The sequence below is a fragment of the Poecilia formosa genome, unplaced genomic scaffold (genome assembly GCF_000485575.1).
Source record: "Poecilia formosa unplaced genomic scaffold, Poecilia_formosa-5.1.2 Scaffold321, whole genome shotgun sequence".
Lineage (NCBI taxonomy): Eukaryota > Metazoa > Chordata > Actinopteri > Cyprinodontiformes > Poeciliidae > Poecilia > Poecilia formosa.
In genome coordinates, this window is record NW_006800260.1 from 502,294 (window position 1) to 517,618 (window position 15,325).

Below are 15,325 nucleotides of genomic sequence, written 5' to 3' on the forward strand. Positions count from 1 at the left end.
TTTTCTCCATACTTGTGAATTACTTTGGTTGTTGGTGGAAAATCAATTATGTTTTTCATATAAACAGAAATATCAGTGTTTTCTGACTATTGACAATGGAACGGTGGCTGTTGTTGAATTGTTATCATTCTCAACCAGCTCCGTGTTTTTATAATGCCATAAAAATGTGACAGGAACATTCAGCATAAAGTATTTATCCTTTACCTATTTCACAACTGGACTTATTACACCAGCATGAGCCACCCATTCTTTCACAAATGTTTGCAGAAGCAGTCTGCATGCCTCAGCGTTGGATTTTATTCACCTCAGGCTATGAAAGTGAGCGAGAACACCGTTGTTAAGTCATTCTATGTGATGACCCAATGCATTTGTCAATAAAGTATATTTAAATAATGTGTTTCTTTTTTTTTTTTTACCCTTGTCCTTATTGACATCTTTATACAATGCCTTTTGTCCTTTTGCAACCTGACAGCACAAATGTGTTCTCAGTTGTTCACATAATAAACTCCTTGCATTATAAAGGACTTGAACATGTTTTGCATTAACTCACTAAAGGACTAAAAACATTTTAAAACAAATACTCTATGGATGGATGTGGCAAGAGAAGAAATTTAAAAGAAAAAAAATATATATATATTGCAAATAAATTCTATTGCCATTCAACGCAACATGAGCTTTTAGCACCAATATTCACTTTATAGTATTAAGAATAAAAGCACTAAGACCAGTTTTCTCGCTGCCACTGAAATGGACCCAGTGGCTCCTTTTCTTTTATTGCACATAAAAGCCTACATTTACAATAAGGCTGAAATAGAAGGGCAGTGCAAACAACTAAATGCTCCCTGGACACAGAATGAATAAATTATATCAAAATAAATACAATACTGAGATTCTTGAATATTGTAATACTTGTGACATATGGATGATAGCAATTTGATTTGCAAAAAATAATACAAGTTAGTGACTTTGCAGGCATATTTTAAATTGGTTTTGAGTGGCTACAAAAGTGACGCTCCATCCTGTAGGGAGCAGGAAGTGTTCATCCTTTAACTTTTTAAACAATAATCTGCAATCAACTCCCAAATTATAATTTCAAATTAATAGCCACAGTGGGAAATGAGAAAGTTAATTGTTATTCAGAAATGACTGTCATTGTTTTTATTTGTTTCACTGTGACATCCGAAAGTGATGAACTGACATAAAAGTCTTCATGAGTAATATTTATATTTTCTGACAAATTTAAGTTTGTGGTTTTCTTCTTTTATGATGCATATTTTGTGATGTTCGATTAGTGAGTAACTGGGTTCAGTGGACAAACTTCACCTGGTGACAAAGAGCTTATTCACAGTTTCCCTAAGCACACAAACTGATACACCTGTGACATATACTTCATCCTGAAACTATTTTTTTCTGATCAGTAGAAATGTAAGCACTGATCTAAAAAGGCAAAAAAGCACTTCATTTGTTTCAGAAGAAAAAACAAAACAAAACGTAAAAGTGCTACCAGTTGAACTAAATCCAATTGACAATTTATGGCAAAAACAAGAAAATCAGGCAGCAGAAAAAGGACCAACATCGAGATTTGAAGACAGTTTGTATGGAAAAACGGATGAGCAATGTACTGAAATATTCAAAAAGTTCATACATTTCTGTGAGTGCATTTTTTCCCCCGATGTCATTTGAGGAAAAAAATTGCTTTGATTTCTGTGACTTTCTAACACGTAAAGGAGGCGCCTGCAGTCCTTGAGTGCAAACTGAATCAAATGAATGGAAATGACATCATCTTTGCTAAACCTGTCTGAGATGCCAAGGAGGTAATTAAGTGCAATTAGAAATGCTTTAGAAACATGTTTATTGACAATACGTTGTTTTGTTTTATAGTTATTTTACCCACCGTATTTCATTTGGTGTTCTGTGACTTTGGGTGACTTTATATGTTCTCTGTAATGTATTCTTAATATATACAAAATAAAGGTGAGCTTCCTCAATTTCTTTGGGTAAGCTTATACTCATAAAGCTCTAAACAGATTTACCAAATGTGCCAATAAATTAGGGAAGCACTAAAAGCCTGAGCATCGCATGGCCTGCGTGAAATTGGTTTGACCCTGTATATTGTGTGTCAGAACAACGGAGCATTCACAAAAACACTCCAACTTACGTTTTTCATAGAGCTGGAGCAGCTTTACTCTATGTGGGTGGAAGACAGAAAAACAAGGACTTTTGTTTTTTAGATGGAAGCAACAACCTTTTTGTGAGAGATTAACCTTTGTAGTCCAACAGCTCAGTGTAGAGGAAGAAATACCTTCATTAAGAAGTCACCGGATATATACAGAATATAAAACAATAACCCTAATTCAAGTGTGTTATAATGAGTTCCTGTGTTGAATAATGCATGAAAACACAACTCTGCATCAGCACGTTGTCCTTCTCTCCTTCCCTCGCCGCTGTAGCTGCTCACAATGAATCTGAGCGCCGTTATTATTCCACTGCTTTTAGAACGTAGTGGTACTTCATAACTAAAATCTAACGGTAAGAAATGTAAATGTTATTATTACTGGGAAAGGGGTTTGGAGATTAATTTATAGTTTTAGAACAAGTGACCAAGTGAGGAATTAGTTCCTCTGCCTAATTCAAACTTCTGTTTACAGGATACAAACTTATTCTTGACCACTTGGGCTGTTTGCTTGCAGTGGATCATCGGTGCAATTACTTACCACCAAAACAAGAAGAAAAAAAATTACAAATTTATATCTACATACTCTGAGTGAGACCTGCTGCTGTGGAAAAGATTAATTTGCTAACTTGGGTTGGCGGTAAGTTAATGTGTTGTAGTAACAGTGACTCTCAGGGGCCAGCGATGCAGCCCCTCCTGATGCAAAAAGGGAAATTAATTAAACACAATAATCTTGTACTGCTGTTCATTACTTTTTTTTCCCCAGACAGTAGCTCAGTGTCCCTGTGTGTCTGCTTGATGCATGTCAGGTGGCGAGGCAGTTGCTCAAGGGGACAGTCGCTTGGTTGAATCGGGCAGGTGTCACGAAGGATGCGGAGGGGAACAGAAAGGGACGTCTGGCTGAAAGATTTCTCTGCACCTCGGCTGAGGCAGAAGTTGATCACGCCCTGACAGACATCACTATCTAGGACAGACGACTTCTCCATACCTCTTTCCCCTCTCTCTATCTGCGGATTCACTCCCTCTTTCAAGCCCCTGGACCATGCCAAGGCAGTTTGACTAAGAACATTAGGGTGTCACAGCTTGGGATTTGGCTTTTGCAATTCTATTAGAGAGATGCCTCTAAAGGCAGGCGCCTTCCTTTCCCCCATACCTCTCCTCCTGGCGTCGCCGCTGCCAGCCAACAGATGCAGGTTTTTACATATCAAAGCTGTTGACTTGCCAGAGTCGTTCCTTCACGCCTCTAATGCTCTTTGCTTCAGAGGACTGTACCTCGGCGCCTTGATCAAGTTACTAAACGCGGCTTTGCACATGGCTCACCACCAAAGGCGGGCGTCTCATGCTGGGACCTGGAAATGCAGCTGAGAAAAGCATCTCAGAGGGATTGGCTTGTGCTTACACACCATAAGACAGGCCAAGAGAAAGTAGGGAAGGGGTGGGGGGCAGGGGGGGATACTCGCACAGCCCAGAACACAAGAAGGGCAAACTATTGTGCTAATAAAAAAAATAAATAAAAAAAATCACAATCTGAGCAAGATGAACAAAGGTGTTTGGTAAATGTAGACAATGGCACTTGTGGATGTGAAAGCAATAGAAGAGCTCAAGTGCTTTTTAAAAATTGAGCTTTGATGCCAGCTAATAGTCAGAAACAAGAGAGTAGCTCTGCAACATGGCAGAATGATTGATTTGTCACAAGCAAGGCCAGGATAAGTCTCTTCGTTTCATGTTTTGCTTTGAAGACGGAGAGCAGATGAAAGTGTTGCACGGCATCAAAAACTACAGAACAAGAAGGCTGCTTTATTAAAATAATACCAGATAATAAGAAATAATTGGAGCCTCAGAATGAATTTAGTTAAAAAGCAGAGGGGGATTTTTTTTTTCTTCCAGTGTGTTCTGTAAAATCTGTGTTCATCAAACAATAATGATGCAACTACATACCAATTTAAATCTCAACAAGAAAAGGAATAGATTAAACACGTGAATTTTTCTTTTCATTCAGCTGAAGCGTTGGGAGTCTTTGCCGTCTCCCTGACAGCGTCGGTACGCGCAGAAGCTAAAAATACAGGAAGAGGGCCGCAGCAAGTCTGATCTGGTTTATTCTCACCGGACATTAAGGAGAAGCCGTTAACTTCCTTGTTGTTATAAGTTGTTATAAGTTACGAGACCTCCATGAAAAAATTTGCTTACTTTTTTTTTTTTTTTTTTTAAAGTAGTCTCAAGAGGTTGTTCTCAACTTCCCCCTGCGTTATTTGTAGGGAAAATGTTTTTGCTTAAAACGGTTTTCACTTTTAGTGCTCACACTAATGTTTACTGGCTGGTTAAAGTCAGGCAGATTTACTCTCTTAACTGAATGTCCAATAGGGATCATCTGTTAAGACAAAGGCCAAAAAAACACGCTGCGTCAGCAAACTTTCTGTAATGACAAAACTGCTGCAATGCTTGATTATTACATCCATCTGTTCAATATATCCATCCATCCAGATTAAGATGCATTGCAGTTTTTTGTAGGAAAAATGAAAAAAAAAAGGGCAAAAAAAAAAATAAAAAATCCGGTGGAATTAATGATTTTAGCTAGAAAGTTTCTGGACATATCGTTTGTTTCCTGATGTTTCCTGGCTGCATATGAGCTGAAAAAAAAAAAAAAGATTATCCAGAGAACTGTTCATGTTCATGCTTCTGATGTGTCAAGCAGGTGATATATTATCAATTTTTCTTTTTGTAAGACGAGACAACTGATACCATGTTATTAATATGTGTATTTTTTTTGCATTTGTTTAAAAACAATAGCCCTGTATAGTGACTATAATCATAGTCAGTATAAAAATACAACAAAAACATGTCCATAAAATGTCATCCACTGAAACATGGAGGGGAGAATTACGTACTAATCCTTTATTGCAAAAAATGGAAGCTGGTTTTTGATTCTCTTGGTAATTTTTAATCAAAATATTTGTAGTGGCAGCGATAAGTTAATCTTGAATCAAAACACACGATGACAAGGCACAAATCTTCACTATTCATATGTAAAATCTTTTTGGACATTTTTTGCTAAGTGGAAAAATTAGCAATTAAAAAAGAGCATATTACTCACAGTCATTTATGGATTCTTGCTCTTACAAGGGTGTTTTTTTTTTAAAATCAAACTACAAAAGTCAGCCTCAGGATAATTTAGATATTTTAGTGTTTTTTTTTTTTTTGTAACTAAACTGTCTGGAAGTTGCTCAAATTTAAACCAATAAAGTTATCTCCCAGCATTAATATGCTGCTCCCAAAGATTCAAGAGTTTTACTGTTCTTTTTAAGTGTTGACTTAAGTTTCTTCACCAAGTTCACATTTTAGCCATGACTGAGTAACACAGCTTAAATAAATCAACTCTCTTTTGGTTTTTCCTGTTTTTCTGCCTGACTGGCAAAACACCATTTTTGAGTTTAGGGTCACACAGACTTTTCTTCAGGTGATCTTGCCAGGCTAAATGACTAGCTCCATGTTTAGTTGATGTGTTTAATATAAAACTTACATAATGTTAGACTGGTTTGCTTTAGGTGGAGAAAATAAATGTGCAAGTCAAAACAGAAGAAAGTATGGATTAACTTCTGCAAGTAGGCCATGAGGAAAACGATGCGAGCTTGGAGACTAAGTCTTTCCAGTTGCTATAATCACTTGCCAGAGAAGAGTAAGAACCATACATGGCTCACATTCATTTTTTTCCTAGCCATCTTTTTGGTCTTTCTTCACCAGAGAAAAACTTCCCTATTGCTGTCAGAGAACGACAGCACTTTGAATCCCTGCTGCTCACTCAAAATGTTCCTTTCAAATGTCCACAAATGAAGACAAAATGAATACCAGTGGGAATAAATTAGCTGCTTGGTAATTAGCCCTCAAGCCATTCTTGAATGTCACCAATCAAAGTAGGGGGAAGGAGTTTCTCAATGAGCAGCGGGTCGGCGGTCGGAGGGAGGCCCGGAGTCAGAGCATGAACTCCTCGGGTCTTCTCAGACATGATCACACACACTAAGAAACTATAGACGGCTAACAAGTGAGGACATGGATATCTGCAGCTTTGTGCCTCTGTTAATATTAGTTCTGCTCTTTTCAGTGGATGAATTCCTCTCCGTAGAGCAAGAGCTGGAGTTTCCTAAGAACGACCGGACGAAGGTTGACAAGCGGGAACCGGGGGAATCATTTCATACCCTTCAGATGCATTTCGGATGGGCATGAATGGACAGACCACAGAGGACTAGAACCCAGAAGGATTAATTACACGGAACACAGCAAATACATCACAGTAACAAATGGTGGACCTTATGCAGAAGCAGACCCTCTCACACAGCTACAAGTGGCAGATCACAATACATTAACATCTAACTTCAGATACGTGCACGACAGCCACAACCTGTTTACTCACACTGGACGATCAGCTCCACCACGGCCTCCCGGGGCTTCACGTTGAAGCCGTTGTACTGACTGGTCTGGCAGCGGTACGACCCTGTCATCTCCCGGGAGACGTTCACGATCCGCAGGACGCCGTCATAGCTCTCCATCTGCATGCTGCCGTCGGGCATGGGCGCCTCCTTGTCTGCTCGGGACCACAGGATGATGGGCTTGGGCTTCCCTGAAACAAGGCACTCCAGCTCCACTGTGTCACCCTCACGGGCCACCAGGGGGGACTTGCCCCGGGGGACTGTCAGGCTGGGAGGAACTAAGAAAGAGAAAAACAGAGGAGGGACTGATATGGGGCTCTAGAAAGTCAGCAGACGGGGTGAAAGGCAATGGTTGACTTGGACGGGAAAAGGCAGCGAAAAGATATGGGAGGAGGGGGGGAGCGAGTTGGAATGATGCAGTCTCAGCGAGATACATAGCATGAACGGATGAACTGTGAGATATTAGCAACAGTAATGGCAGACAGAAGGAAGCAGACAGTCACAGCATGAAGGAGATGTAAGAACACCGTCAACAGCAGCAATGAATATCAATGTAATCAGGCAATGGCCAACGATGAGCGATGCAATGACAAGCCGATAAGCAACAACCCCAGCCTCAACAAAACAAGTTCAGGTGTTGCACTTCTGCAGAAATTTGCTGTAAACTACAAACTAAAAGTCCCAGGTGGACATTCCTTCTTACGCCGGCATTATATGTGAACCATGAGGATTAGACAAATTAGTCCAGCGGAGAATTCACCCAAGAGACAGCGCTCACAAACAAGGAATCGATGCAACCATTGTGCTGTACACCAAAGCTCATTTCCCTTGTTGATGTTCAAGGGAATTCAGTAACAAGATGCGAAATGAACACATAAACCAAAAAAAAAAAAAAAAAAGCCAACTGCAGCCTGGTGAGAAACATTTGCTGCATGTTGTGCCAGTTCTCATTCAGCAACGTGGCTGAGCTGCCACAAAATGCTACTATCAGTAGGTCAAGTAAGGAATGCAGCACAAGATTCCTGGTGCAAAAACAGAAACATATGCCAAAGTGCACATGCCATCGATAAATAAAAAAAATGGCTTTACAAGCAAGCTTTTATTTATTTATTTTTTTTTACCATTAACCATAATATATTAGCAATTAACAAATTTCAGTGGGTTGAGGATTTTTATTTTTTTTGTTTTAATCCTTGCTTTTCAGTTTTGTTTTTTGTTTTTTATCCATACACAGAAGCCCTTGTCTCTTCAAAATAGTAAAAACAAAGATAACATACCATTCAAGTGAGGAAAATAAATCATCAAGAAACTGGAGTCAGAAAATTGTCACAGAGAAAAAAACATTTGGCCTGAAAAATTTATAAGAAAAATTTAAAGCTGGAAAAACAAAACGAGACAAAACGAAAAATACGACTGAATGAAAACGCTCAACTTACTACAAAACGCAGATGGGTTGGAGGTTAATTAAAAATGTCCAAAACTCACTGAAGCAAACTTTTCATTATAAAATTATGTTACTTAGAGAAAAAAAAGTGTTTTCAAGGCTTCTTGCACATCTTTACGAGAGGTGCCAACAATGTGAAAGTCGCTTTGTTTACACAAGCCTCAGTCCTTACAATAATATCCAACACGGCAGCTGCACATTGATTACACTCAGTTTAAAGGATGACAGTACTTCCGGCATTTGCAATACATTATTTAAAAGTCTATTCTTTCTGTCGTGAAAAATCAAAGATCAAATCCCCGAAGAAGTTTGGATAAAAAGATGTTTCTGCCCAGCAGTTACCCATAAACATGTAACGCACCATCAGCGGCAGGAGCAGAACTGTCATTACAATCAACAGAGGAACCGTCTTCTTGCTCTCGTCGGCCTGTTTTCTCCGTAATATTCGCCTCGACGTCAAACTTACATCGACGACTTACACTTCAAGGCTGTTTGTGCAATTTTCATCATTCACACCAGCATCATTACCGTCTCTTGTCTGAACTTTTTACTCACTCTTGTACTTTTCACCCAACCACCTTACAATAAATACACAAATAAAAATCTTTTAAGTACAATATTAGAGTTTACAAGCAAGTGCTGATAACTGTGATTAGAGGAATATAAAAAAAAAGAGAAGTAGAGCTGAAAGGAGAAAGTAGTTAAGGTTTTAAGTAATGGACATTTGTTGTTTTTTGTAAGGGTATTTATGTGTCTCAGTTTAAAAAGCAGCAACTCCAGCAGGTTGAATCAGGCCGTCTGGTTTCTCATCAAGCTTGCTGGCCAAGTAAATTTGTTTAATTAGTAAACCTGGCAAACAGCGCCGGCTCCTAGAGTGCTGTGCAACATGCATTTGTGTGTTTATGTGTTTTTGTGCGAGTCCAAGCTATCGGTAGACTCCAAGACTATTTTGTAGCGCTGCTCCCCAAAAACAGTTTACAGCCAGCTTTTCACGGGCCGATAATCTCCTCAGCAATGATGAAACCCTGTTGTGCTTCCCTGATGATTTTTGAATCACTGTCATTCTGTCCAAACAATGCTGCAGCTGGAGAAGAATCAAGCCAAGTTGGAGGGTTTTTTTTGTTTTGTTTGTTTTTTGCCTTTTTTTTTTTACTGTGATGAAATCACACGCAATTGGAGAAAAAGAAAGAATCAAGAATAAAAAAATATTTTGTGGCCATTTTCTGTTTCATTGAAGGTAAAATCCTGCAGCCATTTCAGAGCTTCAATTGTCCCCCTCCCTCCCCAATGAGCACATCTTTATCACAGTGTTATGATTGTGCTTAAACACCCACTCATCAAAGAAGGAAATCACATGTGCAGAGAACAGAATAATAAGGATGTAGAAGCATCTCCATGGGCTGTGAATTGCAGCAAGAAATGCTTAAATCTTAAAGCTGAATTTAGGCCAAAATTACTGTAATCTGTTTCATGGCAAAAGTTTTCACACGTCAATGTGAATCTTTCTGCAAGGACAAACTGGCAGCGTTTTTCTTTCTTTCTTTTTTTTTTTTTTAATCAATTTAAAAAGACATGAGAACAAAAGAGTAATCAGTTACACTAGAGGCCAAAAGTTTGGACGCAAGAACACATTTGTACAAAACGTTGGCATATTTTGCAGCAAATTAAACATGATGAATCCATAAAGAATCACTCAACAAATTATATTTTGCTTTAATTATCATGTTTGGCTTAAACACCATGATTATGTGCACTCTATTATTTTTTTCCCCTTTAGACTGAAATTGTGACTCTTCCAAATTTTCTCAACCATAAAACTAAGTCCTTTTTTTTTTAAATCAACATTTACTCAGAGATATGTAGGTAAAAACAGCGAAAAAAGGTGCCTAGAGATGAGAGCAAAGTCAGTTAATTCATCCCAACATTCAAAGATCTCACAACGGTTTTTAGCGAAAGCACAATGTGAAGTTTTAATCTTTCCATTTTCGGCTCGACTGGCCAGTTGGAAACATGAAAATCAGATCTCAGTTACGATCAGCGAACAGATGATATCTGAGGGCTGACACCAATCATCTTCAATGTGGAAGTTGCTAAAGAGGAAAGGACATTCAGAGCTAGCAGGTTCCAGCTTAAATTATGGAAGGTGTTTAACAATTAATACCGAGGAAGCAAGAAAAAAAGAAAAAAAGAAAAAGGCGTACGAAGCAAATTTAAAATGCAACTATATTTTCTATGGAGGCATGTTGGTTCTTTATGCAGGTGCTTACTTTTAAATGGAGGGAGTAAGCCTTCGGCCTATTTAAATCCTTAAACCTCAGTTTGATGTGGAAACTTGCTGAAAACATCGTCAGCCTTCATTTTATTGTTGACTTAAAGGATCTCCATTCATTTACTCCAGGGAACACACAAAGAGAGACTGCTCTTTACGGGAGCTAAACATGCTAATTGCTAATATAAGACGCTAAGCGAACCTTGAAATATCAGCTCTATTCACATTATTATTTTTATTTTTTTTACTTTAACATTTACAATTGTGTGACACAGTGGCTGCTCAAGCAAGAAAACACAAAACAACTGGAAATTGTAAATTAGCTACAAAATTCTGATCTGAGGTGCACAGATCAAATTAATTAAAAAAATTAATTAAATTAAAAATTAAATTAAAACTTAATTTTTAAATTATATTTAAAAATGAAATGTTTAATTTATCAATGAAAATCATGTTAAATACTTCATAAATAATTAGAATGCATTTAGCATACATACTGCAATTATAATGATATTTACATTTTTCATTAGGACTTAATGCTCAATTTTAAATAAATTAGTAATTATGAGAAATCTGACAAACTGGAGGAGACATGGCTAACACAGTATCTTGTAGGATATGTATGAATGTGTAATCTAATTAAGGCCAACCTGATATTCAAAACATGCAGAACATTTGGCTCAAGTTGTGGGTCGCAGGACAAGAAAACTGATCAAACGCTGAAAAAAAGAGAAATATATTAAATATATTGCATTAAATGGTGGTAAGTAATCAAATTAAGTTAATTTCCAGGTTAATTTCTTACATTTATTAAGTTGTGAAGTTAAACAAATGTAGATAAAGTATTTTTGACGAAATCCATTCAACTATATTCATTCAACTACTTATTAGGTTGGAAATCTATTCTCTTTTCTCAGTGCATTAAAACACTTTAGTCATCGCCTCTGAATCTGCATCTACCATCCCTGCAGTCAAACTGATTGACTTCATCCACTTGTGAGTTCAGCATCAAAAGAAGAGCAAAAATTATCCTCACGGCAGTAACAACATGTTCGTTTCATATTGATACATTTCCTGATTTCTATTCACACACCGTCTCAGCGGAGGCGGCCAGGTGTTAAGTGCTGACGTGCTTTTCTCCATTTTAAATGTTCTCCATGTTTCCTCGGGTCCAAGCGGTAAAACAACAGCCAGCAGGGAGCAGCGGGTAACCGTCAGCATATGGAGGAGAGGTGCATTCGCTGAGCTGCCATCTTTACACCTGGCCTCTTCTGCCTGGATTAGACAAATAATTACTCCAGTCTGTCCACAGATTTTGGCAGCAGGAACGCTGGCTATCAGCTGCTGCCATTTCTCATCTCGCCGTCACATGAAAGCAAACAAACCCCCCGGCCCCCACCTGCTTATGCCCGTCTCATCTCAGCTCTGCATTTTTATCCTTCCTCCTGGTGACCACCCTGACTCTGCATGTGAGAATGACCGTTGAGATGTTGAGTGTGGCGGAGGGCCTGCTGCTGGTCTTTACTGTGCTCTCATTGTGCCAAAGCCCTCCAAATGCCAGTGATGCCTGCGGGGCACATTCGCTCCGTGGGGATGCTTTCGCAGTGCGCGTCTGTGTGGTTTTTGTGTCCCCGCCGTCGCCTGTGTGTGCAAACGCGAATCTCTTCTTGCCCACGGGTGACGGAGCGCTGTGATCCCGTTTCAGCTCCTCGGTGAAACGCGTCTCGTTGCGGCGTTTGGAAACAACACACACGTGTGTGTCTTTTTTTGTGGGCCTAAATCAAGAGGCCCCCGTAAAGTGGCCGAGGTACCGCCACGCATCTCTGGGGAGGGACTCGGTGGGAATCATCCTCAGAGCGGAGAGGCTGACGGCTGGTGCCTTTCAGCGGGAAACTGCGACACGAGAAAACATCAGGCGATTTGCATTTTTCTTACAGCGGCGGCATTGAAAGCAGCTCAAATAAACGTCTTTGAGAATAAACATTCCCACTGCCTCTTTTCTAGTAGGCGCTGTGACATCACTCCCCGTCGCTATGGCAACACATCGTTCTGAACTACTGCAGACCGTGCAGGGAGTGTGTCTGTTTGTGCAGGATTGTGCCGCTCAGACAGCTTGAAGCCAACGAGTTGGTCACAATGTGACAGGACTCTCTGTTCCTCTGAGCCCCGGAGCTCTGGGGACGGAGAGCGGAGTCCCACGGCTCCGCTGTGGGCATATTTGTGAAAGTGTGTGTGTGTGTTTGGCATGCGAGACGGGGTGCGGAGGGGTACCGTTCCGCTCTCCGAGCTGCTGAAGTGTTATAAATATCCACAGATGTGTTAAAATTGCCGTAGCCTGCTGATAGACTGCAGCGACACACTGCTGACCACAATAACACACCACTGAGTGTATGGCTTATTGTTTTGTTTGGTTTTTCTTTCTTTTCTTTTTTTTTTCGTAGCTGTGTGCATGTCCCCTAAAATTTTATAACTCTTCTTACAATCTTTCACTTGAGCCCCTCGTGAATTCATGTGGCTCAGATTGCGGAGCAGCAGGCTTTCAACACTCACGCTCTCATGGGTGGCAGCTTGATTTGTTGCTACAATGCTCTCTTTAATGTTGTTGTTCTGCTTCTGTAAGGTTTTTTTCTTTCTTTTTTTTTCCACCATGCATCCAGCCAGGCTGAGGAGCAGAAATGCTCTGTTTAAAATGCCACCTCCTGCACGACTGCTTTGTTCTTCGTGAAGCATTTTCACGTGACGGAGCAACATCACTGATGGAGGTTTGACGGTGTCTAATGAGGAAGGGTTCCTTTCCTTGTAAAGTGTTCATCCCAGATGATGGCCCGCCCACCCAACTAATTGCAACTACAGTTGGTGCAGCTAAAGTTACAGGCTGGTTACCTTGTTTCATTATCATTTTATGGGCTTAATATAAAAAGAAAACTGCAATTACATCTTCATCGATGGCTGCAATTTGGTCTGCTGCCTTTTGATTTATCTGAAGACACTTAGAGGTATGTTCACAGACAATACTTTGTCTGTAGACATTGGAATGTCAGATCCATTATCTGCAGTCGACCTTGAAAACATCACAGGTGTCATGTTGACATATGCTGCCAGGCAGCTGTACATCACTGAGAAGGCAAAACTGTCATCAGCTGTTTCCATATGACTGATTTTCAGGATGACATCTTGTAGAACGGCTCTTAAGCAACTTCATCCCAGTGCCGTTCCCAGGATCTTTGGAGTCTGCCACAAAGATCCATTCGTGCTGAAAAGTTTGTGACGTTACGTTCAAACGTCAGAGGTGATTAAACTGGAGATTTCACATTTAATTGCATCCAGGTGGCTTTTTCGTCAATTCAGGGACAAATCTATGAGCTCTGACAAATTTCGAACTTTGAACTTTGTGAAGCAGCAACATTTAATTTAAGACAAAAATCTGTGAATGGATAACTTGTACATTTCAACAAATAACTTCTACATTTATTTCTTAGAAAAAAATAAGTGAATCTGCAGGAGTCAATTGTAATTCATCTGAATGAAATTCAATTGAATTCAATTTAATTTCAGTCTGTGCAGTTTAACTTAATTTAGTTCAGTTCAATTAGTTTTAGGTGTTACACTGAGTTATGCAAAAACACTACTGAGTCCAGTTCAACTCATTTTTCTCCCATTCTATTCAATTATTTCCAGTGCCATTACCGTATTTTCCAAACTATAAGGCACACTGGATTCTAAGGCACACTGTTAATGAATGGTCTAGTTTAGATTTTTATTAATATATATAGCACAGCAGACTACAAGGTGCATTAAGTGAAACAAAACAGTCAGATAAGTCAGTCAGCCAAAACATAGTACGTATTACTCCACAACTCTCCTGACTGCTGATGTAACATAACTAAAACATTTTGACTGAGCGCCGCGAACCACACAAAATCACTTTGAGGTCAGTAAGCACAACCAGAATCAATCCATATTAATTCCTTATATATTGTTCTGTTTTACTCCAGAACCATATATAAGGCGCTCCGGATTATAAGGCACACTCTCATTTTCTGATGAAATTAAAGGCTTTTAGGTGTGCCTTATTGTCCAGAAAATATGGTATTTTGCAGCTCCTTACTATACAGTCAAATTACAATCAAGTCAGATGTATAAAAATTGTAAAAAAAAAAAAAAAAAAAAATGCTAGAAAATTGTCCAGGAAAACCAACAGAGATCATCAATTCAGTCTCCTTAAAAAGTCCAAAATGTGTCATTTATTTATTTATTTTTTACTTTTAGTTTATTGTTCTAACAGTGATAGATCCAAAGTAACTTTGCGTGTAAATTGGCTATTTGTTGAACCGAGAGGAACTGAATGGTCTGAAGTTAGTAAATGGTCTACAGAATATATTTCTATCCATGAGACTGTTAGACAAAAATACACAGAGACCTTCTGAAAAAGTACATTGACATGCTGCTAACCTTCCCAACTCTGCTCTGCAGATAGTACTTAAACAGTTGCTTCCCTTCAAAGAGAGCAAATGACACCTGGCTATGTTCATCCTACAGATGAGTCAGGCTTATGTCTATTTTTTTTTATCTTCATCAGGGTCAATGGATTTGCTGAAATCAGCACAAAGAGAAGTCAAATTGTCATAGTGTATTTATTGATGTGGTGACTATGCATGATGAATCATAGTCAGAGAATAGAAGCTGTCAATAGGAAGTTAGACAGAGATGAGTCCACTTGCTACAAGGTACTGATTAATTAAATTGTCAGAAAAATGGCTTGCTACGTACTGTGTTCATTAATCTAGCTCATTTTAATCAGGCGAGCAGATAATTATCTAAACAATTTAACTGGATGTGTTTTTGAGGTTGAAAGAAACGCCCGGTAGCGACAGAATCTCAGGTGTGTTTAAAAAAGCTTGAAACGAAGTGAACGTCACTAACTTTTTGATCATCTGTCCTGCTGAGAACGAGATTCGCATAGCATGATAATGATAAATGGCATCAGCACATCAGCTATCGGCAAAGTCTTTGTCTGA

At 39.1% G+C, this 15,325-nt stretch overlaps 1 protein-coding gene across 4 annotated transcripts in view; it reads right to left on the reverse strand.

Moving 5' to 3' along the window:
- mdga2a (MAM domain containing glycosylphosphatidylinositol anchor 2a) overlaps positions 1 to 15,325 on the reverse strand; it is a 215,662-nt gene that overhangs the window by 58,462 nt on the left and 141,875 nt on the right. For 2 of the 4 annotated variants that reach the window (XM_016661297.1, XM_016661296.1), the window contains exon 9: positions 6,579 to 6,899. In XM_016661297.1, coding sequence (XP_016516783.1) covers positions 6,579 to 6,899 — 321 coding nt within the window. The remainder of the gene's footprint in view (positions 1 to 6,578; positions 6,900 to 15,325) is intronic. The other 2 variants (XM_007573241.2, XM_016661298.1) reach the window with 1 other exon arrangement.